Raw genomic sequence first — 24,944 nt, forward strand, 5'->3', positions numbered from 1 at the left:
ATGGAGATGGATTCTGTGAATGGTTTACAGGCACACATCTCAAAAAACCCAACCTTGCGGCTAACATCATGTTTTCCGACGAGGCCACATTTTATAATAATGGAACTATTAACTATGTGTGTTGTGTGTTGGACAGACAGCAACCCTCATGTTCCCAAAGTTTTCCATAATCAAGTTGACCCTCGTATAAATGTTTGGTTTGCAATTCACAGTAATGTTCTGGTTGGTCCCGTGTTCATACAGAGGAGATTAACACTTTGATGCTAGTGGTCTACTGTTCCACGCTTAGTTGCATGCATGCTTAGTTGCGTTCGGTCTATTTAATGGACGGGTTCCGCCAAACAAGGCACCCCGCCCGTAGTTCCTCAATACGCTATTGATTTATCGTGCACAAGTGCACCGTCAGAACTTGTCCCCTAATTCTGACTCGCCTAAGCGATGTAACCCCCATTCTCTGAGGGAGTGGGATACGCCCACTGCGCGGCCAGACCGAAGTCCAGAGTGCCTACCAGTAGACCTACTGGTTGAGGCAGACTGCTAGCGAGTCAGTCCTATCATGCTCTGCAGTATTCTTCCCGCTCTGAACTGCTATCATAGATATCTTGCTGTGCCGTGTCATTTTTTTAATCATTTCTGGCGAGTGTCGATGTGTGTATAATTTCTAATTCTTTTTCGTACTCATTGATAATTAAATTGCACCAAAATGTCGCAAATGATTCATCTGCTCCAACTGACGTTTGATCCTTAAATCTGCGCTTTAGTTTGTCTTTTAACAGTTCAACTACATGAAGGGGATTAATGCCAGCAACTCACCCATTTTCTACACTGAGTACCACACCTAACACTAATTCGAGCTTACTACCACACATTGACGCACCTGACTGATCTTCACTCAGCGTCTATAACGCGGAATCTAGCTGCTAGTGTTTCGAAGGATGGGTGGCGCTGTCGGCGGAAAACGAGTTTTAAACGGGAATGACTTACCATACAGTGGTCAGTACTTAGTCCTGTATATATCTACCAAGTTTTATGTTGATCCCCGCGTCGAACCGAAACATGTCCCTTGTAAGATTACAATGTTTCGAGGCAACAATCATGGCGGAAACGAGAGTAGCCAATCAGACGTGCCGGCTCAGATGATGCTCGGTTGTTTATTTTTTTGGCTTCATTCAGTTCATATGTTGAAGATATGTATGGGCAGATCCTCTATTTTATAACTTCCTTGACTGCAACAGACTATACCCATGAGATTATTGTAAATGACATTTTGAGAGAGGGTCGACGAAAACATGTAAGAAAATTGCATATGAGACCAAAATGTTTGTCACTTCACTTTACATAATCATTACTGAGAAGCTGAAGATGAACATGAGATGGGTTCCGCATGATCTGAGTAAAGAGCAGAAAGCATGTTCCAAAAGATTCCCAGAAAAAATGCTTCAACGTTATCAAACAGAAGGAGATAAGTTTTTCCAAACGATTGTTGCAATTGATGAAATCTGGATACGAGAATTTGAACCAGAACTGAAGTTTCAGTCGTCACAATAAAACAGTTCAGACTCTTCACGCCCGAAAAAATTCCGACGGCAACAATCAAACGTTTAACTCACGATGATCTTCGCGTATGATACGAATGGAGAGATGGCTACAATACAGTGATACAGGGGACGTCTATATCAGACGCATACTACAAGCTGTTTCTGCAAAATGTTTTGCGCCCGAAAATTATTGAAAGAAATCCTGACATGCTTGCAGCTGTTGTCCTCATTCTGAACGACAATGCAAGGCCGCATACTGCTCTACAAATAAGGTTGACACTTAACGAGTATGGATGGGAAATGCTTCCCTTCCCAATATAGTCCTAATTTGAACCTTCCAGACTTTGAGTTGTTCCCCCAAATTAAAAGAACCACTCTGTGGAAAACGTTTAGATTCGATTGACGAAGCTTTCAGTGAGGTGACCCGAGTGATCAGACACCTCAACAATCAAGGTGCCCTATCCAGAATACAGAATTTGCCAAATGTTGGGAAGCTGTCATAAACAAGTATGGATATTGTATTGAAGGCCTGTAAAGGTATTTTGTATATACAATGAATTATTTACTTGCATAGCATCTTTCAGTCTGCAGAACTTTTGAAATGACTGTCGTACAATATATTGCAAAAAATATTCCGAACAGCTGCTAGGACATAATATTGTACGTAACGGTACATCTAAACACTAAATGCAAACATTAGAAACTATTGGTACCATAACAAATAACAGTTTAAGTGCCACGCTAAATAACAGTATATGAGTCTAATTTTGTAATAATGTTCGTAAAATTTGCGGGTCGCAAACGAGCGCAAATAATGCAATAAATAATTATAATTGCATACCGAGTATCGCAGAAAGAAAGCCAAACTAACATTTCGTTAACACAATATACTGCAGAACGAAGCCGTACTTTAAGACATTCATTAATTACGACCAAGCAGCTGTTTATGTAAGATAAAACTTGAAGCTGTGATTTTTGTGATATTAATGCACAATTTACAAATTTTTACGTTTGCTGCAGTATCATAGGAGTTTACCAAATGTATACTACACTAAGCTAACCAAAGTCAACCTACGTATCCTAACTCATATTTTATGTTCAAGGACAAAAAGAAAGAAAAACCTAAGTTTTTAGTGAACCCCATCAGCACTATATTACAAAAGTTAAACATATCAAGTATTGTTGTGCGTGAGCCTGTGTATATTACATTACGTCAGTCTTACTACTTCCATTTTGATCAATTTATTTAGCTTTGAATTTATAGTATATAAGGTGCTGGTTTACTTTTTGTGCACCAAATTTTGAAAAATTTACAGGTAAAATTCCGTACTTCTCTTGAAAAGACATACTTATAAAGAACAATTTTCTGCAAACGATAGAGTTAAATACAACGTAATACACCTGTATTTTATGTTTACAAGTGTAGGTTACTATAGTTCGAGTCTCTCGAATTGGCGTGTGGCATCAGCCAACAAGCTTGCAGTGCGCTGTTACTATACATTCAGTGAGGAACATAATCATTCATAATTGTCTACAAATACGAACAAAATTAATTATGAATGATTATATTCCTCCCTGAAGGTTTAGTAACAGCGCACTGTTAGTTTATTGCTTGATGCCACACGCTAATTCGGGTGACGCCGAGTATAGTGTAAAATCCTTACGAGTACTTTACTACGGATAAAATAAGTGATTGCATATAAATGATGGTTGTATTAGAAACTATTTTCCAGTGCACAATGTACAAAAGTTGTATTTTATGTTTACAAGTGGAACGCTATAAGTATGAAACCGTGACAAGTATTATTGAAATCATATCATTGGCAAAATCCACTCGTTTCCATTATCCTCATTTTTGCATATACCAACCTTCGCTGACGCCCCCCTTCTCTAGAGCTCGCGCCCTCCAGCATCTCTATGCCGTGACTCACTTAGGTAGGATTTGTGCTTTTTAGTGGCCTACTAGCACAGGTGTTTTCTTGTTTTTTGCATGGCAGTTTTTATGTATACTTCTGGACGACGTATTTACACGCAAATCCTAGAAGAATTTTAATTTTTCATCAAATGATTATGATGGTCCCTTTGAAATTTAACTATGCCAATTGACATGTTTCCATGCCGGCCAGCGCAAATAATTTAGTAAACAATAAGAAGGAATTTGTAAAAGAATTGTAATTTTTTGAACAATTATTTCGAGTGGTGCGTCAAAAGTAAAGGCACACGAGAAATATTCCTAAATACGTGCGTAAAACATTATATCAAGCTTTACATGAACGGCAGTAGCTCGTTTCAAACTTATTCTTTGAATTGTAATTACACATTCAATAAATGAACTGACAAATACAGAAGATAACGTGCAGTTTGACAAGTTGGCGGCAGTTGACAAGTAGAAATTTAAGAAATACACTAATTTTATGGTACATATAATTATGTATTTCTAGAAAAAATGCCTATTTCATTGGGGCATATAGGTTACAATTCATACAGCTATCCTTTGCAGATATTTATAATATGGTAGCAAAACAATAATAAATAAAAAAAATCTCAGCTAGGGCCCATGGCTTTAAAATTTTAAGTTCCTAAGTGAGAGTTCATATGTACAATGTATACCACACAAAGAAATTTGTTTCGTGACCTAGTGGGTAATGTGAGAAACTTTGGGAAATAATTCCTATATGGATTGCGTCAACGCAAAGCAATATTTAATATTTTGTTAGTGATCATCGGCATAGCAGTTATAATGAGTTCTTGCATTTCTTTTATGTACAATTTCTTGAACACTGTTTCCGAATGATCCCCTTAGACGTGGAAACGAAGGAAGTTAGTAATTATCTTGGTTACATCCAGCAGCTACAACACAGCCAAAGAAATTGTGCTGGCAAAATATCCTTTGTATTGCTTCAATTGCAACAAACTGTTACTTATTTCATTCATTCGTGTTTTAAAAAGAAATGATAACAAGTCGGTAATATTTGCAGATAATATTGAATTGTTTCGATATTACTCCCCTAAAGTTGCACGAAAATAAATATATTCACTGCACGAAATTTCTATTAGGTGACTGTCGTAAACGTATTTCTACCATCTTGTTCAAACGTGAATTCGTATTACTAACTCAAGAACAATTTATATAAAAATTACGTTTAATTAGTCCCTTCAAAAACTCAAATGGGTTTAATTTTATTGTATGCCCATTCATTAATGTTTTATCTCGTTTTAATCATTTTTTCACGACAGGGGCGGATCCAGGACCAACTTCTGGGGGGGGGCGGTGGGTTGTCATACTGCTACTTTTAAGGGCTCCAAACTTTGGGTTGCGTTTTATTTATACATATAAAATAAGAAAGTTTTCTCTTCTGGGGGGGCGATCGCCCCCCTGGATCCGCCCCTGTTTCACGATTTCTCCAACGCTGAGGGAAAAAAGGGAATTTTGGAACAGCGTTACCATCTTATGCAGCACAAAATTCTCAGCTTTTACAAAGTACCGAATATTTCGGCTAGTACTTGACTTATCGATCTCAAGTAAACCTGAAAATGCTCCTTATGGCATACTGATTTGCTCTATGAATTGTAAACCATACTGTGCTAGGGACCTTTTCCAAGTTATTGCACTATTTCCAAATTCAACTTTTCTCTCTTCTGTTGTGGCAACACTGTTTAACTGATCCTTCTAAACTTGAAGTCATTTTAAAGAGTTCTTCCCAGTTTTTCATTTAATGTGCGCAAATAGTTTCTATTTCAATTCTTGTGTGTGTTAAAGGCAATTAAATTTGACACATGTTTAACGTTATTTCTCAAAAAGTATGCAACACTGATCTGCGAGTGTCATCTCTTTCGCCTTTGTTTTCATTGCTGATTGGAATTAGGAAATTAAATTTAGGTCATTCTATTTAAAAAATCATAACTTTATACTGGGTTGGCAACACTGTTCACCTGGTGATGTTACCCAATATATGGATAGATGTCCCCCTCCTGTAGTTGCATTGCACAAAGTTTCGTACCTCTCTCTCTCTCTTGGTTTCTCTGTTATAAAGGTGGGACATTATAAATGGTGCACCCGGTATATATATATATATATATATATATATATATATATATATATATATATATAGTGTGTCCCAGGAGGGACAGTATTTTGGGAAATGGTAGTATGAGCGATTCTAAGCAAAAATGTAAATGTAAACATATGTTTTAATCTCAGTTGTTTGAGAGTTACAGGTTGTGAACCATTTCTGACTTTGTTGCTTATTGTTCACCCTGTAAGTATTTTACAGAGGTAAGACATAGCGAATTTGAAAGGTGATGGAATGACCTTTCCAACGGTATGCAACATGTGGTAATGTTGTTTTTAGAAGGGAAGCTATTGACGGAAAATTGAGAAAGTTAAGGTTATTTAAATAAATTCGATGGCAACACTGATTCCAAATAACCCTCATTCCTTCTTTTATAAAGATACCACTGCCACATATTGCATGACATTGAAAGGTCATACCATCACTTTTCAAATTCGCTATATTGCAGCTCTGTAGAATAACTACAGGGTGAGCAATACGCAATATATAGAAAGAAAATGGTTCACCCCCTGTGGCTCTCAAACCATTGAGAATCGGACCTATGTTCATATTAACTTTTTGCTTAGAATCAGCCATACTACAATTTCCCAAAATATTGCCCCTTCCTCCTGGGACACCCTGTACACAGTGATGCTATTCAGCCGGTTCGCTAGAACAGGTTGTTAAAATATTTCGAGTTCGCAGAACCGTTTGTTATACCCAGGCATAAACACACACACACACATTGCATGACCTAACCAAGAGTGAAAGAAAGAGGCCAAACAAATTAGTGAAAAATTTCTGTACTTTTCCCGCTCGCTTGTATTGTGGAAACAAACGCCTTTCAATTGTTTCAATTCAATGTGCAGACAGAAATTTGAGAATGAACTCTGGGATTTTGTCCGGGATACTTGGATCTGAGAGTGTAATGAATGTGCCGTATTACGTAAAGCGACAAAGGGGGAGAGAGGGTTCGGCCTTACGTTACGAAGTGTGACACGAGGGAGGAGGGGATTAACGTATTCGTTAGTTAACGTGTTTTTTCTGTAATCTTTATTTTTATTCTCAAGTTTATATGCAATCTTTTAAACAAATAATTTTAATCAGCACTTTTCATTTTGATACATAAATACCTATGTACCTAGATATTTATATTGTTTTGGAAAATTGAGAACATACAGACTGTATAAATTGAATCATGCAGAAGAGATTTGAAGACGCTACTAGACACCAGCATGACTGGTGACGAACCCTGCGTGTATTACAATACAATAAAGCTATGTTTTGTGGCTATCGCCGCAATGCATTTAAAGTACACGCTTTTCTGGAGTTAGTTGTTAGCGATCGTAACTACCACTTGAAAATGCCCTTGCGTTTTCACTTGTATCGCAATTCGTGGGAATAGATTTAAAACTCTTGATTTGAATCATTACCCACTCTATTCTTCCAAGGGGTTTAGCATGTGATACAGAATAAACTCTTTTTCGTGAAATAATATTTTCCGCGAGAGAACGATCCTAGCAAAATAAGATATTAAAAACTGAATTCGTCGGACATCCATGTCATAGAAGTTTTTATCCTTAGATTTGAATTTTCTAAGAGAAATCGAGTTTACTCGCATTCTGACACTGATTCAAAGAGCCAAGCGGAATTTTTGTAAGGAGGAGTCCAAGTCCCAACAACCGGATCGGGGGACTAGTCGACAATCTTCCACTGTAATCCACAATCATGATGCTGTTATGAGAGGTGCGCAGTATCAAGATGTTCCAGCTGGTGTACCAATTTCTAATTCCACCATTCATGATATCTACCCGGAGGAAGAAAATACAGGTACAGTAAACCTTCATGAAAATATCTTTTCTGATGAGTTAATACCATATGTAGAAAATTTGCCTGACAAATATAAGGACGTTATTAATGAAGAATTAGGGACTGTTAAAGACTTTGTTTATGACATTAAAATGAACTATTCTAGTCCGAGTATAGCACAACCTTATCCGACTCGCCTCATAATTGCGCGAGTTAGATGAATATTTGGATGAATTAATAAAGAAAAATGTAATAGAGGAAGTTTCTAGTTCTGCATATATCTCTCCATGTTTCCTTGTAAAAAATCGAGATGGAACCAAGCGGCTCGTAGTAAATTATTTTAATATTAATTCTAAAGTGATTGTAACTGGTTTTCCAGCCCCTAATGCTGAAGCAACTATTGCTATCATAGGCAATCATGGAATATACAGTGTCCTGGATGCAAAGGGAGCTTTTCATCAATTAATGGTAGATGAAAACTGTAGGGAATATACTACCTTTGCTACACCAACTATTTTATTAAGATATTTGGAAATGCCTATGAGGTTTATATGTTCACCGTTTATTCTTTCTAGTATCATGAATAAAATCTTTAGGGATCTCTTAGAAGACTGTTTAGACATATTTTGTGACGATATTATTATTCATACAGATACTACTGAAAACCATAGAGAAATATTAGATTTAGTTCTGCTGAGACTTCGACAATGGGGTATTACAATTTCTAAAAGAAAAACTAAACCATGTAAAAATAAAATAAAATTTTTGGATGTTTTTTCAGGTGGATATATGATGATCGATGAGGACCGAGTTCAGGTAATTAAAAATCTACCTAAACCTAAAAATCGAAGTGCGTTGAGTAAAATGATTGGCTTCTTGTCATATTATTTAAAATTTGTTAAGAATTATGGAGAATTATTGGGTCCTTTGCATGCTTATAAGTCAAATAAAATACCTTTTCGTTGGGGAAAAGAAGAAGATGAGATATTAGAGCAAATAAAGGAGGCAATTATTAATCATATTGTATTGAAAGTTCCAGACTTCTCTAGTACTTTTGTAATACATATCGGTAGCAGCAGTCGTGCTTATAGCTCTATATTAAGTCAGTATGATGAGGAAGGGCAACTTCGTCCTGTTATTTCTTTTCTAAGATCATTACACATAGAGATTGGTCCAAAAGTATCTTTGATCTCGAAATGAAGAGTTTAGTTTATGCTCTTGACAAGTTTGATATCTATTTATAAAAGAAGTTCACCATTTATACCGACAATGCTAGCTTATCGTGGATTTTAAAAAATCATAAGAGACAAAAGAAGTATAGTTTTTTTAATTGAGAAGATAAGTAAATACTCCTTTGATATAATTCATCTGCGGTCTTTCAAAAATCATCTTGCTGGTTATGTTAGCCGTATGTATAAATATGTAGATTTTAGTCCACCCAACAGTGAAATAGTAGAAATTAATACGATTAATGAACAGAAGGTCCATCTTTCTTTCGTAAATTTCTGGAGCCATTCTATCTTTAATAAACCACTTTGGAAACACCAAAGAGAAGATCCTCAATTAAATGAGATAACTTTAGCATTAGAAAGAAAAGAAAATAGGGATCCTTACATATTCAAGGAAGGTGTATTATTAAAAAGAACTAATGGTAAAAAATATGGTGGTTTACGCGCAGTAATTCCCCAGTTTTTGCGCTATTCTGTGATTAAATACTGGCACAAAGAATTAGTGGGGGGATGTCACGGTGGAATCCAGAAGACTATATCTAAGGTAGCACCTAGGTTCATACTTCCCTACTGAGTACTTCATACTTCTCTAGTGAGCATTTCAGACAATATTTCTTTAGTTCAGGCATTAGGAATATCTGTACGTCACCTTACTCAATGTCTTCGAATAGGACAGAGCATATGAATAAGAGAATTAAAGGGATACTTCGTGCGTATATTGATAAGAATCATACACAATGGGCTAACTATCTTTATCAGATCCGATATACCTTGCATATTACTGAGAATAGTGAAACTTAAAAGACCCCTAGTGAGCTTTATCTTGGGAGAAAAATCTTTAATCCATTAGATGTTAGCTGGATTTTAGATTTGGGTATAGTAGAGAAAGCCCAAAATAAAGAAGAGATTAATGATACAATAGTAGATAATATTGAAAAGGCCTGGAAACGAAGACAACTAGCTTATAATAAAAAAACGTGTACCTAGTAATTTGCCTGTAGGTGAATTAGCACAATTCAATAGCACGTTTTCTTCTTTCAATCTCCATCTTCATTCAACTGCAGCTGAAAATAAAATGAGCTGTTTTCTATGTCTATGTGAAATGGTTGGGCTGACGCCCGCACGAGTCTGTTGCGGGCCCGCAACTGACTTTTTGCACGTCTGAACCGAGCGTTAACCCCCGACGTGGAGTCCGACGCACTCCGCGAGTAATGAAATGCCTATATATTGTCGCATGAGAACCAGAGGAACGTAACTCCATTTTCATAGGTTTACAGGCGAGAGGACAAAAATATTATTTTCTTAGAAAGATGTGACTTTAATAAGATGGTAATTGAGCTACATTACAACAGATGATCGACAAGGAGAACATATGGCGTCACGTTCCATTTATACCAATTGAGGCTTTCACAATTGTGTCCAAATATTAAGAAAACCAAAACCGCATTTTGGAGTTACGTTCCTCTGGTTCTGATGCGACGATATGTCTTATTATTTTTGGTGTAGCTCCACGCCCTTCTCGGTATCTTCTAGTCAGTTGAGTTTGAACGCTGTTCTGTGGCGTGCGTGCAGAAAGTTTATTTCAGTGCTGCTCAAGCGTTTGCGCGGAGTCCACTGGACTTCATGTCGGGGTTTGTGTAAAATTTCTATGCCATAACTGATTTAATGTTTCCACCTGACAAGGTGGAATTAAATTGTTATATCTGCCGAAATTGAATTGCTTTGTTACAATCCACTTTGAAAATGTCTCTGCCGTTCACAGTTAAGGTTAATGAACTAAGCTTTGCAGAGAAAGTCACAGGAGTAATGAACAAAGTGGGTAGGGATTTGTCTTATGTATTGTTTTTGGATGTGGATGATGAAAGGGCCGTCAGTCAAAGTGACCATGAAAGCAAATCGGAGATATCAGAAAATGACGGTGTCAATTCATCTGATAAAGCTAAATGGGCTACTGATGAATTTGTAACGGACGAAACAGACAAGGTGAAGAGTGATGGTGTATGTGCCCTGCAGATTTATGAGTTATTGTGTCTGTTAAACATGTGCTGGTTTCAGTGTATTCTGATACAATTTTTAAACAAGAAATAATCAGCATTTTGTGTTAGAAACAGTAAATAATTTCTGTAGATATGAAAAATGCGACCAATGTGATATGGCCATATTGCTAATCTAGTTGATTGTTTTTGATGTAGTGTGTACCCTTTGTTTCTAACTCAATCATGCAATAATACATTATACTATACATAAACCATTAAAAAATAAGCAACAGAAATACAAATTTTAAAAAGTAATTTTTACCTACAAAAATATATAGATAATATTTCGGAGTCCGTGGGACTCCACGTCGGGGTGTACGTGAAAAATTCTGACACCAGGGCTTAAGGATTAAAGGAAGATCAGCCATTGGGTCTCGTAATGTACGGTGTATCTCTACCGCAATTAGAGGAAGCCCTACGGGGTGAACCTGCCAAGGGAGATACGGCTTTGTAGAGAGACACGGCTCCCAAATGAATATGTCTGCTCACAGGTGGTCTACATCAGCAATTGGCTCTGATAATGTAGAGTGTACCTCTACCGTAATTAGAAGAAGTCCCGCTTGCTTGAATGATCCTACCGGGAGCGGAAAGTCGGATTCCTGCCTGCAGACGAATTCAACGAGGACTGGGCAAAAGTCTCAATCCCAGGTATCTCGCTAATTGATTCTGGTCCTAGTAAGAGGGAGGAAACTGTGGAATATGGGCTGGCATCAAAATCAAATGGTGACTTGGCACATATCATTGGATACGGGATGAGATATAGGAGTATCTCGATGTGTGTGTGTGCTACCTCTACACTCGAAAGCCGTTGCCGTGGAATGATAGAAGTAAGCAGGGGCGGGATTGAACAAACAACCTCGAGCATCGCCTGGGGCACTCGGATTGGGCTGAACTTTGCCGGGCTGTGGTCATACCATGGGATTGGGTAGCGGCGAGTATGGGTGGGAGGTGAGCTTACCTTGAAACGCTCGGGCACTATGCCTGCAGAGCATGCGAGCACTGGCTTGCTAGCAGTCCGCCTCCACCATTACGTAACTATCAGTTGGTTTCATAACGATAACCTTTTCTTTTTAATTAATGGTAGTAAAACTGCAAGTGTCTGTGCCTCATTTTCTCTCTTTGTTTACCGGAGTTTAAAGTGGATCTGTCTGGTGTATAACGAAGGAGAAGGGGTGGCAGGAACGAGTGTACAAGGGTTATTACCGTTAGTACTCTGATTCTTAGTAGATATGTGGATTAGAAGAAAAAAATAACAAAACTTCTTTCTTATTGTTTTTTTTTCAGTTCCTATGAATATGAAAATCATAAAGGATATTCTAAAAGAAATTGAAGTAAGTAAATAAACAAATTAAAAGAGGAAAGGGAATAGAATTATTCGATCCGATGTGAAAATGCTTTGCAAGCTTGAAGTCTTTCACTCTACTCGCTCAATCATAGTGACGTTATTGAAAGGGGATCCTACTTTATACCATACATTGAACTTTTCCGGGAATAGCGCGTCGCTTCGAGCCACAAGAGAATAGTTTTCTGTTTGTTTCTATATTTGTGTACGAACTCTTGATTACAGAAGATAATATATGTAGTCATTAGGCTAAATCCAACAGATTCAATACTCTATTCCTTGCGTCTCCTACCCAGCACCTTTACTGGAAATCTGTAATTTTCCCCTTCGCTAAATCAAACTTAATTTTCTTTTTTGCTTATACATAATATATTTTTTTATTTTTAATATTTTAATTGCACATTTTGATAAAGCGAATACTTTCTATCATCTCCACTTATTAATCACTCAACTTTAGCCAAGGACAGAAGGAAAATGTGATAAATGCGATAAATTGTGAATTACAGTATATTGTGTCGAACATGATAAATGATGTGATTTAAATAATAATAATAATAATAATAATAATAATAATAATAATAATAATAATAATAATAATAATAATAATAATGTTTTGGACACTATGATATATTGGACTGAAATTTTGTGAAAACGACTAACATACTTTATTTGACATTATGGACAGTGAATTTTCATTACCAAATTGAAGTTAAAATTATATTTCAATTTCAATTTATTTTAGCACAACTTACGGTTCATTTATATGTTCAAGCATAAAATGATTTCTATTATGTGTTGATTCTTTCCTTTAATGTGTTTCTTAATGAATAAACATAAAGATTGTTCCTAAAAGATCTTCTTACCTGATGTCAGCCTACACACTTTGCATTTCATCAGTCTGCCTTCGATTCATTGAACTAGGAATTCAATGACTGGTGCCTTGGAACAACTGCCCATTTTTGCCTCCCGCTGCGGATGGCCATTATTATTATTATTATTATTATTATTATTATTATTATTATTATTATTATTATTATTATTATTATTATTATTATTATTATTGTTATTATTATTTATTCTTTGTCTTTTGAGTGAGTGTATTTTAATTAAGGTGTTAATTGATTTGAAAATTATGCTTATATTCTTTTATGATTTTCATGTATTTTCATTTGTAACTTTATGATTATATGCATGTTCCTTTTTAATGTTATATACTTTTTCCCTATTGTATAACCATATCAATATGTTATTATTTTAGTCTCATGAGTGGGTGTACTTTGTTTGAGATGTACTTGGGATGATAATTATGTTTATTTATTTTTTCATTATGATTTTCATTGTATGTTTATCTGTAATACCCATTGCATGTTTTTTTTTTTGCATGTTTCATTTTTATGTTATGATTAAATGTAAGCGCCCTCTATTTGTATAATCTTTCTTGAGGGCACTTTGTGGCTGTAGCTGTTTGTCCCTAATAAACATTTTATTATTATTATTATTATTATTATTATTATTATTATTATTATTATTATTATTATTATTATTATTATTATTATTATTATTATTATTATTATAATCATTTCCAAGGTTAACTTTTAATTGCTATTTAAACAATATTTGTTTATTTTATTTTTGTGTTACATCCAATGATTTAGAAATTCGGTTGTGCATAACTCGGAAACTCAGACCCTGCACAAACTTACTTTCGCACGCTGATAAAGAGAGCAAGGTCTACTACCATTCCAACTTTGATCTCAATGGGATGAGTTCGGTGTAGGATTTTTGTTTTGGACTATATGATGCATAATTTGACAATTCATAACACGGGAACCGTAAGCCTGCACAACATTTGATACGCTTATATAGCAGGTCAAAATCGAAAATCATGCCTAATTTGATCCTGATCCGATTATTTGCATATATGTTGGTTTTCAAAATTATGACTCAAAATTTGAGCACCTTAATTCTTGGACGGTAATAACGTTTCACAAGCTTATGTAGTAGATCAAATTCTACAACCATATCAAGCATGATCCCAATCGGACCACTTTGGTGCATCAAATTTTGCTTTTGAAAATACGCGAAGTTCGACTGCCCATAACTCGTGAACCGTAAGCTTGCACAATATTTTTATACGCTTATTTAGCTGGTCATATCATCATGCCAAATTTAATCTCGATCGGATCATTTATATATATATAGAAAATGTGATGCAAAATTTGAATGTCCATAACTCAGGAATATGTTACGAACATGATATACCACATGCCTATGTAGATCAACTTCTACCATCATCCCAAGTTTGACCCCGAATGTATGAGTTTGGTGTATGGAGTTTTGGTTTGGAACATATGACGCAAAATTCGACCGCTCATAACTCATGAACCGTAAGCCTTTACAATGTACGATTTTATACTATTATGTAGTGTGTGAAGGTCTTCCATGTAAAGTTTGATCCCGATGTGATGATTTTCACATATATGAGTTTTTGGTTTCAAAAATATGAGTCAAGAAAATCACAGCCCATATTGGACAAACAAAGAGCCTACTCATATAGAAGGTCAGTTTCTACCACCATGCGAAGTTCATCTCGATCAAATGGGTTTGGAATTGATTTTGTTTTCGAAAATATGATGCAATATTCAAACTCCCATACCTCAGAAAACCAAAGCCTGCACAGCACAATATAGCAAGTAGAGGTTTACCACCATGCCAACTTTCATCGCAATCAGATTAATTTGGATGAATTCGTACAATACATAATGTTTCTTTTTTTTCTTTAAATTTTTCAGAGAGAGAGAAATTATTTCGTACTTTTATAATTACTCTGTTTTAAACGTAATGAAATGAAATTTTTAAGTTTTACGTTCCACGATTATGGCGGCTAGGTGATGATGAGAAATGAATGAAATAGTGGAATGAAGAACGTGGGAGGAAACGGGAGAACCCCGAAAAACCCACGCACACGGTGTTTGTCCACCGCAAAGTTCACTTGGAAGGAGCTGGGATCAAACCAAAAACCCCACGCACCAGAGATAAAGCCTCTACCACTAAGCCACCACGGCCCCCTTTACCCGTAACGAATACTTAGGAGTATCCTCCGGTGCTCCCTAATAATACATAATCTATCCTTTCTACATCAGGCTCTGAGAAAAAGATAGTCCGACCCTGGTGAGTCTCCGAGACAACAAGCCATGACGAACTCGCCTGTATTGCAAACCCTAGCACGCCGTTTCTCTAATTATTATTATTATTATTATTATTATTATTATTATTATTATTATTATTATTATTATTATTATTATTATTATTATTATTATTATTATTATTATTTACACTACCACCCAGGCATTTTTCCAAATAATTTTCCCCACGGAGTAAAACCAAAATGAGGGAGGTTACAGAGGGATACCATTTTGTTATATTGGCAACAGCAATTTAAATTTCTTAGCTCCGGAGAGGTGCAAATGGGGTGATATATAAAAATGATCAAAAATGACTGATATGAGTGTCAAGTCAGTAGTTTTCGGGGTTGGCAAGGTTAACAGTGACACTTTGATGACGTTCACATTACAATTCAGCCCTATTTAGTACTCCTTAGAGGGGACGTTGACAGGTCAAAATAACTGAAAATGAAAGATATTAGCGTCAAATTCATAGTCTTGGGATTGCTAAGTTGGCTGGTAACAGTTCTAGTGCCTTTTAACTCCAAGTTTAGCCTCCAGTATGGGCAAGACCCCCTCAGCTCAACTAGGAGCTTGGAAGAGGCAGGCATAGAAATCATAAGAAATGACCAATATTAATGTTGAATCCATAGCTTTGGTTATCGATCAAATGAATATTGACGCTCTCAATGCGTTTAAGTCCAAGTTCAGCCAATTTGCAGAGGGTGGGGTGTGGGAGGTGAAAAATAAAATATCAAAAATGACTAAGATTTGTGTTGAATTCATAGTTTTACAGGTCGGGAAAACGTCTAACTCGTTTGAAATGACTCTTGGAAGATAGATAATACCCATTTCAAACTGTGTTTTTAAACAATATCAGTTTGATTAAAGACGTAGTCTGTGGAGGTAAGGTATATCTTCTGTACTTTTATAATTAAATTTCCATTGAAATAAATGTCGTAAGGAGGAAGGGGATTCAAATATTTCTAATAACAGCCATACAGCACAACAGACATGATCATATTTTTATATATTTAAGCTTCAACTTCTTAGACAACAGAATTTGTGACGAAAAATAATTTTGCACTGAACAATAACAAGAATTGTCTGCTTTCAGTCAAGAATTAATTTCTTCGTGGAAATAGTTGTCTGTTTGTTGATTTGTTTGAAGGTAACCACTTTCTGGAAAGTATTATTTGATATTTTGACGTATATATAATTTGCTGGATTATGATCGGGGCGAATTTCTATGTATTTTATTTTCTCTTCATTCACTTTTAGCCCATGTCCATATAAGCGTTTAATAAAACCTCTGAATTTCTTTTTATTGTTCTTGTATCATCACCTATTAGATTTACATAATTAGCATACACCTTAACCTGGTAAATACCATTCAGAACTAGATCATGATTGCAATCTTTGATTTTCCTTACAGCATACTTCAGAACAAAGTTGAATAATAATGACGACAGCGCATCTCTTTGTTTCAGACCAGTCTCAACATATAAACTCGTGGACAAGAATTTTCCTACTCAGATTTTACTTTGGAACTCATTAAAACAAATCTTAATTAATCTTACTGGCTTTGATGTTTCAAGTTCTGTAAGAATGTTGTACAATGTTTTTCCCCTAACCAGGTCGTAACCTTTCAAAATGAATAAATAATTGATATACCGGATATGGAATTCCCATTTATTTAAGAATATTTGTCCAATAGTAAATATCTAGTCGATTGTTGATTGATATAGCCTAAATCAGCACTGATAATCTCCCAATAATTTCTACTGCGTGGAGGGTCAATTTTGCTAACAGAATGTTCCAGAGGATTTTATAGGATATTGACAGAAGAGAGATGCCTCGATAGTTATTGCAATAAGTCTTATTGCCTTTCTTGTGAATTAGAACAATAATTCCACTATTGTGTCAATTCCTCCTAGTTCCAGATAAGAAGAATTAGTTTGTGTAGTTTGTTCCACATTTTTCGCGTCCAGCTAAAATTACTCAGCCGGAATTTCATCTATACTCGGAGATTTATGTTCCTTTAATTTCTTTATAGCAATTTATGTTTTGTTAGGCTCTTAAATATACGATTCTATTGTGTGCATTTCCCTTTATTCCTGAACGTTAGTTTTTAGCTACGTATAAGCAAATCGTCAAAGAAATATTTTTATTTATTCAAAATACTGTCTGCATCAGTGAGAATTGTTCCATCGGCTTTCTTTAATATAAGAGCACGAGGTTGATAGTTTTTCTTAAATTCATTGAAGCCCTTATACATGTCCCGAATATTTTGTAACTATTGTTTTCAATTTCATTACTCTTTGCTTTCAAAAATTGCGTTTCTTTGTTCTAAATGTTTTGGAAATTTCCCGTGATTGAAAATTTCTACTGTTTTCAAACAGTGATTGAAAATTTCTACTGTTTTAATACATTATAAACATATGGTGAATTAATATTTTACTTATAGTTGCAAATGGCTAGTTTATTGGTTGAGGCAAAAAACAAAAATAAAAGTTTGATTCGAATGGGAATCGAATCCGGGACCCTTTGCACTTCAGGCTCAGATTCTTCTCCCTCTGCCACGCAGTCTCTTGGTAAGTTTGCGTGTCTTACGGTATATGCGGCGAGTAGAACACTTTAAGACGGTTTCTCTCGGTTATTTTTGGTCATTGCGCTCTCCCAGTTTGTAAAATTAACTCTTTATATGTGCACTACCACCTCGCAAAAAATGGCCCCGAAGTTCACTTACCAAAATCTGCCTTCTCCTTGTTAGACTTGAGAAATGGTTATCCTTCAGGTTTTTATTATCATTTGCCCATGAAACAAACGCCAGAGATATATACTAACTCCGTATACAAATGTGTGGTGTTGAAATGTATAATTTTCTGGAATATGATACTTTACTTTTTAAAATTTTAATATTTCCAGTGTACCCCTAAAAATGTAATAAAGAAATAACGGCCATTTTTTAAATATTTAATCAGAACTGAAAACTACACAAAATTTGCAATAGATTAGTAGAAACGACATCTTCCCAGAGGTTGTAGTTTCCGAGATATCAATGTCAAAAGAATTGTCCACAAACATATAGAATTTTCTTGACATATAAACCTAGCATTTTAATATATAGGATAGTTAAAAATAGTTTAAAACTATCATATGTTCAGAAAAATTCGCCACGGGGCTAATTCCCTGATAAGAGCGGCGAATTAATCCAAACCCATATACCACAAATCTCTAGAACTGTACCTAATAGTGTATGTACTATGTCACCAAAAACTTTAATATATTCATTCTTAAAGAAAACATATAAGAATTTATGATCTGCAAAATCAATTATGTCATGTTTTAGTTATATTACGGCTATCAGCTTCAACTTAGCAATCAAAAGCTTCAGTACATTCTATTCTAGTTTACAATCTCGTTTACAATATAAAAGTATTTGTGATTGGGCAAGTAACTCTCTCAATTTGTATCTGGGTGACAATTTGCCAAGTCTGTGGCAAAAAGAAGAAAACTGACTTAAGAGAAAATTCAATAATATAATTCATGTGATCACCTTGATGCTGAACTGGATTCATATGGAAAAGTCTAAGGAATGAAAAGTCATATTTAAGTATATCGTATTTATTGTTTGTTTCTATCTTAGAACATACAATTGTTCCATCTTAAATATATGGAACAACATCCTGAAATATTGAGGGTGTTGTTGCTTGATAGTTTCGTTACCTCCTCCCTTTTCCAAGCTTCTTGTTTTTTCTGCCTGCAAGAAAAAGGAAGAATATTTGAGTAATAATACGGTAAAGAACGCTATAACCACATCTTTACTACTAGTTGAGGAACTTAACCGGAATCAGTGGATTCAGAAATAGATTATAGTTAAGCTACAGCAGTTCTTGATATGTGAGCAAGTAGATACACGAGAGTGTTTTATGTGTTCATTGTACTCTCTTTACACGAATCGTATATGGTTAATTTAGGAATCTACGGTATACCAATCACGAAATTACATGCTCTTTTCTAAAGAACCTACAAAATTATACTACTACAATGCTCATTAATTGACGTATTACACTGAGAACAAAGCTGTACAGCACCCTTTGAAATATGCTGAGTTACCAGTGGAATCAGATGTTGTACGGAACATGACTGACATATACTTGAAAGGTTATTTTACCCATTGCTCAAGTGATGGAACTAATATGCTGGAAAATTGGTCTCTGAGGCAGGGGCGCCCGAAGAAGATTTTCTAGGGAAGGGCCCATCTACATGGTCGCTGTTTTATGTCTGGTGTTTCTGGTATTTAAATATACGTGATTTGCTATATTACGTATACATTTTCGTGAGCCAGAAGGGGGCCCGGGCCCCTCTTGCTCCCCTTCGGGCGCCCATTCTCTGAGGAAAACAATGCTGTGGTCCATGAATATGCTGCTAGTTTTCTTCAGTTTTGTATCAAAAGATATAATATATTTCAATCAAAAATTTTCTTGGACACCTTATATCTGGAGAATTATACACAGTGTAGTCACACCCAAACTATCACTTAACTCAGTATGATGTGATTATCACGTAAAAAATAAGAAACCTCGATTTAGCGGCCGTTTAAAAAAAATGTGGATCCTGATCCAAAAACTAATTATGGTCCAATATCGTAATCATTTGATACATTTTTTTTTTTGAATCATTCCTATAATGTTTGGCCAATATCGCAATCTTTTGATCCATTTTTGACCTTTCGTAAAATTCTTGTTCTCTAATTCACTGCAATGTGCCATTGGAGTTAATCTTTGGAGTGTTTCAATCATAGAAATGCAAGAACAATGACAAATCATGAACGAAGTTGTTATAAAGCAAAAAAGGTATATTCATAAAATGTATCAACTTATACCCAATTGTTCTATACAATAGTGATAAATGATTGTGGAATTATGAGACTTCTAAGAACGAAGTTCCTAAATCAATTTTCCTGACAAATACTCCTTTAGCTTAACGTAGGACATAGGATGTCCCATAGAAGGTCCAATTCAGATGACCACACTCATGCTCACAACCATATTGCTAAAACCTTAAAATAGGTTCGCAATCTACCTTAAAGACCTGTTTTGTGACGTAAAAGGCAGTTAGAAACTTCCGGAGGCATGTCAAACGGAGACCTTTTGTCTGGGTTGCGAACCACAAACCATTCTCATACATGAAATTACTGAATGGCCTTGACATCCACCCAATTCCTCCGAGAAGAAATTTAAATTAATACACGTCTTGGTGGCGTAGAAAACGTAGCTCAGAATTGATTATAATCATGGGAATAGAAATTCAAAGATAAAATTGAATAACACAGAAATAATTTAAAATAAGAATTTAATGATCTGATGTTGAATAATTGAATAATCAAAGAGCATGGTAAGGATTGGCATGGCTTTAAGACTAGAGAAGACAATGCATAATCACTTTTGGTAACGGTGATAAGCAGAACCTCTGATGGACAGAATGGTGGGGCAGGAAAAAAAACTAATGATGAATGCTCTGACTCGCAGAGTCTCGACGTCAAAATAGAACTTCCAATATCCAGAAGAGAATCCGGTAGTATTTATATGATTTTTCCATCATGTCAACATTCTTTGTGCGTCTTCTTAGTTCTAGAAGTCATAGCCGGTCATTTGCATTGTAGAATTCAAGGCACTCTAAATTTTCCATTGGATTATGAATTCTAAACAATATTCAAACTGCCTCCACTTCATACATTGCCTATTCTGATTAGACATTGCGGTACAAAATAATATAGTCACGATGGATCTCATCCAGAGAAACGTTTATAACAAGAATTTTAGGAATGATCAAAAATGCATCAAAAGATTGCGATCTTGGTTAATAATTAATTTTTGGATCAGGGTCCACAAAATTTTTGGACGGCCATTAAATCAAGTTTTTTCGTATTTTCTACAGAAGAAGCACACCATACTGAGTTAAGTGATGGTTAGAATTTGGCTACATTATATGTAGTTCTCGAGACATAAGTCTTACAAGAAAATTTTTGCCTGAAATATAGTTGAACTTTTGATCCAAAAAGTAAGAGCAAATTCCCCTTACAATTACTAATAATCAACTTATTTGTCTCAGACATATTCATTAAACCTATTATAACTGAAATTAATTCAATTTCCAGAGAACCAGTTACAATAAAATCCAAATAACATTTCATCACTAAAACAAAATAATAGTAATAGTAATAATAATAATAATAATAATAATAATAATAATAATAATAATAATAATAATAATAAATAATATGCTACTTAGAATATCATATTATTTTAGCCCTCTCTATTTCTAGGGGCGCCATTTGAAACTTCGTTTGAGGGGAAGACAAAAGCACCACCACCAAAAGCACCACCTGAAATCTATTGGACATTTTGATCCAAAAAGCGATTCACGCATAATAGGATACACTAGATCATGGCATATTAATTATTTGATTCTAGTCTGCGTCCGTAAGCAACCTCATGTCCGCGAGACCCTAGTATTCACGTGCGCTCTACCCACCCCAGCACTTAGTCGCATATTTGGATCCCACATATCATAATTTAAGATGACTTCAAACAAAACAGGTTCTTTTGATTCATACTGCTTCGCTTTTAAGAGAGCTGCATCATAGAGTCACGCTGCAAATCCCTTCTTAACCACGGCTAACAACACTTGACTTGCTTTACTCGGGTAACTGGCTTTACCTAGAAACGACAGGGACACGAACACAGAAACATCGAGGACAATTAAAATCAAAAAGGCTCTCTCACCGGGAATCGAACCCGCGACCCTGTACACCAAAGGCACACGTGCTAGCCACTAGACCAGCGGGGAGGGCAAATTAATTGTCACAAGGTTATCTTCCGTCTTACTGTAATCTCTTTACTGCAACCGGAAGTGGTAGAAATCTAGCACTACTTCCTCTTTCAATATTAAGAAAATATCACACCATACAAACTACTTCTCGTGGTATACACATATTACTGTATTTGGTCTAGGAATTAATTCGTGCGGTTGGTACGCACACATTGAAGCTGTAGTACAAACACAAAATACATACATACCTTAAGAAAAATATTGTCCATCGCTAGCCACCACTTTCGCCCATCTGTCAGGCAATGTACGGATTCCGTGGCGAAAGAAGTCCTCATCCTTGGAAGCGATCCAGTCAGAGACCCATGTTTCGATATCTTCTGAAGAAGTAAACCGCTGTCCAATCAAATCGTTGTTCATGCAATCGAACAAGTAGTAGTCCGAAGGAGCAACGTCTGGTGAATACGGCGGGTGGGGTAAAACTTCCCATCCGACATTTTCTAAATAGGTTTTGACCGGTTTTGCGACATGTGGGCGAGCGTTATCATGTTGAACAATAAGTTTATCATGTCTGTTCTCCCATTCAGGTCGTGTTCTGGCCAGAGCTTGCTTCAAACGCATTAATTGTCGTCGATAACGTTCTCCATTCATAGTTTCACCCGGTTGCAGCAGCTCATAGTACACCACACCTTTCATATCCCACCATATGCACAGCATAACCTTTGCACAGTGAATATCTCGTTTTGGTTGTGATGGACCTGGTTCACCTGGTTTCACCCAGGCCTTTTTTCGTTTAGGGTTCTCGTAATGGATCCACTTCTCATCACCCGTAATAATTCGATGCAGAAACCCCTTTCTGCTCTGTCGTTGATGCAGCAATTAGCAAATGGTTTTTCGTCTTTCAACGTCTCTGTCTTTCAATTCATGTGGAACCCAATGTGACATCTTTTGAATCATTCCCATGGCTTTCAAGCGTTTGGAGACTGTTGTTTGATCAACGCCTAATGCTGCTGCAAGTTGTTCCTGCGTTTGACACGAATCCTGCTCGAGCAATGCTGTCAATTCTTCGTCTTGAAATTTTTTGGCTGTCCAGCTCGCTCTTGGTCTGCCAAGCCGAAATCACCACTTCTAAACCGTGCAAACCACTTCTGACACGTTCGCTCAGCTAGAGCATGGTCACCATACACTTCTACCAAAATACGATGACTTTCAGTCGCACTTTTCTGCATGTTAAAGCAATGCAGCAGGACACCCCGCAAAAACACTTTATCAGGCACAAATTGCGCCATGTTCACTTAACTACAAACTGGTGTTGTTGACGCTTTAATCCACTGCCCTATACTACGAACGATACGCGATGACAGGGGTTTGCAACACATGTGTGGATACACGGAACTGTGGGACGCTCCGTTCGTTGCGCCATCTCTTGTCCACCCGCACGAATTAATTCCTAGACCAAATATATAGACCGAAAAAGTAATTGCGAGCTTGCCCATCAAACTCAATGCGACCATACGCTATAAAACAAGTAGCAGGGTACTTTTGCACCAAGAGAAGTAGTGCTTTGTGATCACACACACACGCACACACACACACACACACACACACACATATATATATATATATATATATATATATATATATATATATATATATAGATAGATAGATAGATAGATAGATAATGTGTCATGGTTGGGTACATTATATAGGTTTATTTAGGTCCCCTGGGGAAAAATATTGGTTCAGCACAATAATTCTTCCTGATTTTTAAGTACCCGGAAGTTATGCCAGACAAATTTTCAGCAAGGGCTTCATCTTTATCTCAAGTTTCAGTCCCACAGTCATTGCTGCTGTTTAGTTTAGTTTAAACCGTAGTTCGTGGACTTCGTTTCGCTATTCCCTGGTGCTTCTTGACAAGTTTCAATAGATACCCCTTATTATTAATTTAATGATGTAATTACAAACTTATAATTACTTTTGGCACAAAGAATTTGTTAATTATAACTAGTGTTCGCTTGTTTCTGAAATTTAAACAAAACAAATTAATACTACACACTAGGTAGACCTATGTTCTGACTTTCGCGCAGTAATAAAACCTTAGCGCATTTGCTAAGGATGTCTGCAATTCTGATATACTGACTGAGAACTCTGCTGAAGATCTAATGTATTGAAAAAGGAACTACTTGATTTCTAGGTCACCACCAAATAAAATCGTTTGCGGCCCACCTTGACAGATAGGGATGCGCACGAGACGAGTCGAGACAGGATTTTCCTGACAAAATTCGAGTCGAGACACGGCTCTTCCAATAGAAAAATATACATTTTTCGAGCCGAGACATCACTTCTACAGCACATTTTCGAGACAGACAGCAACAAATCTTGTCTCGTGCGCATCCCTACTCTTTTGGATCTCTTTTGGAAAAACTGGTGAAAAATATTGAATTAGTTCCATCTGTGGATAGTGTTGTACAGGTTCTGAAAGATTGAATTTGACGAAGAAAGAGCCCTCTCGTGGGTAGACCAAGGGGGCATTTGCATTAGACTCGGCGCTATCAGTTCCGACGACATAGGAAAAGATAGACTGTTTAAGAAGAGTAAGAAGAGTAATAATTTACTCTTTCTGATTCATTCTTGAAAATTAAATATTTAGAGATGATGGACCATCATTTTCTAAGGTACTTTCAGAAGTGTTACCATTAATATCACGAAACGTACTCATAAAATTAAAGTAAGCTACGTTAAAGATAACTGTGGTGCAAATCCAATTTAAACTTTAACAATGTAAAAGTTTGCTAGAAAATTAGTGTTTTTTAGATAAGAATTTGTAGATTACTGAACTCTAAATCTGGTTATCATATATTCAATAAAATAAAACACTGCATATAAGAGGGTTTCCTCAAGTGTATTAACTGATAACTTATTTTGTTACGTTAAGACTGG

At 36.0% G+C, this 24,944-nt stretch overlaps 1 protein-coding gene across 1 annotated transcript in view; it reads right to left on the reverse strand.

The window, feature by feature from the left end:
- Window positions 1–18,799: 18,799 nt before the first annotated feature.
- LOC145674664 (uncharacterized) overlaps window positions 18,800–24,944 on the reverse strand; it is a 34,330-nt gene continuing 28,185 nt past the window's right edge. Inside the window, exon 3 of the mRNA XM_081744887.1 lies at window positions 18,800–18,933. Within this exon, the coding sequence (XP_081601013.1) occupies window positions 18,896–18,933 (38 nt within the window). The 3' untranslated portion in view covers window positions 18,800–18,895. The remainder of the gene's footprint in view (window positions 18,934–24,944) is intronic.

Source organism: Thermobia domestica, chromosome 17 (assembly GCF_964235325.1).
Source record: "Thermobia domestica chromosome 17, izTheDome1.hap1.1, whole genome shotgun sequence".
Classification (NCBI taxonomy): domain Eukaryota; kingdom Metazoa; phylum Arthropoda; class Insecta; order Zygentoma; family Lepismatidae; genus Thermobia; species Thermobia domestica.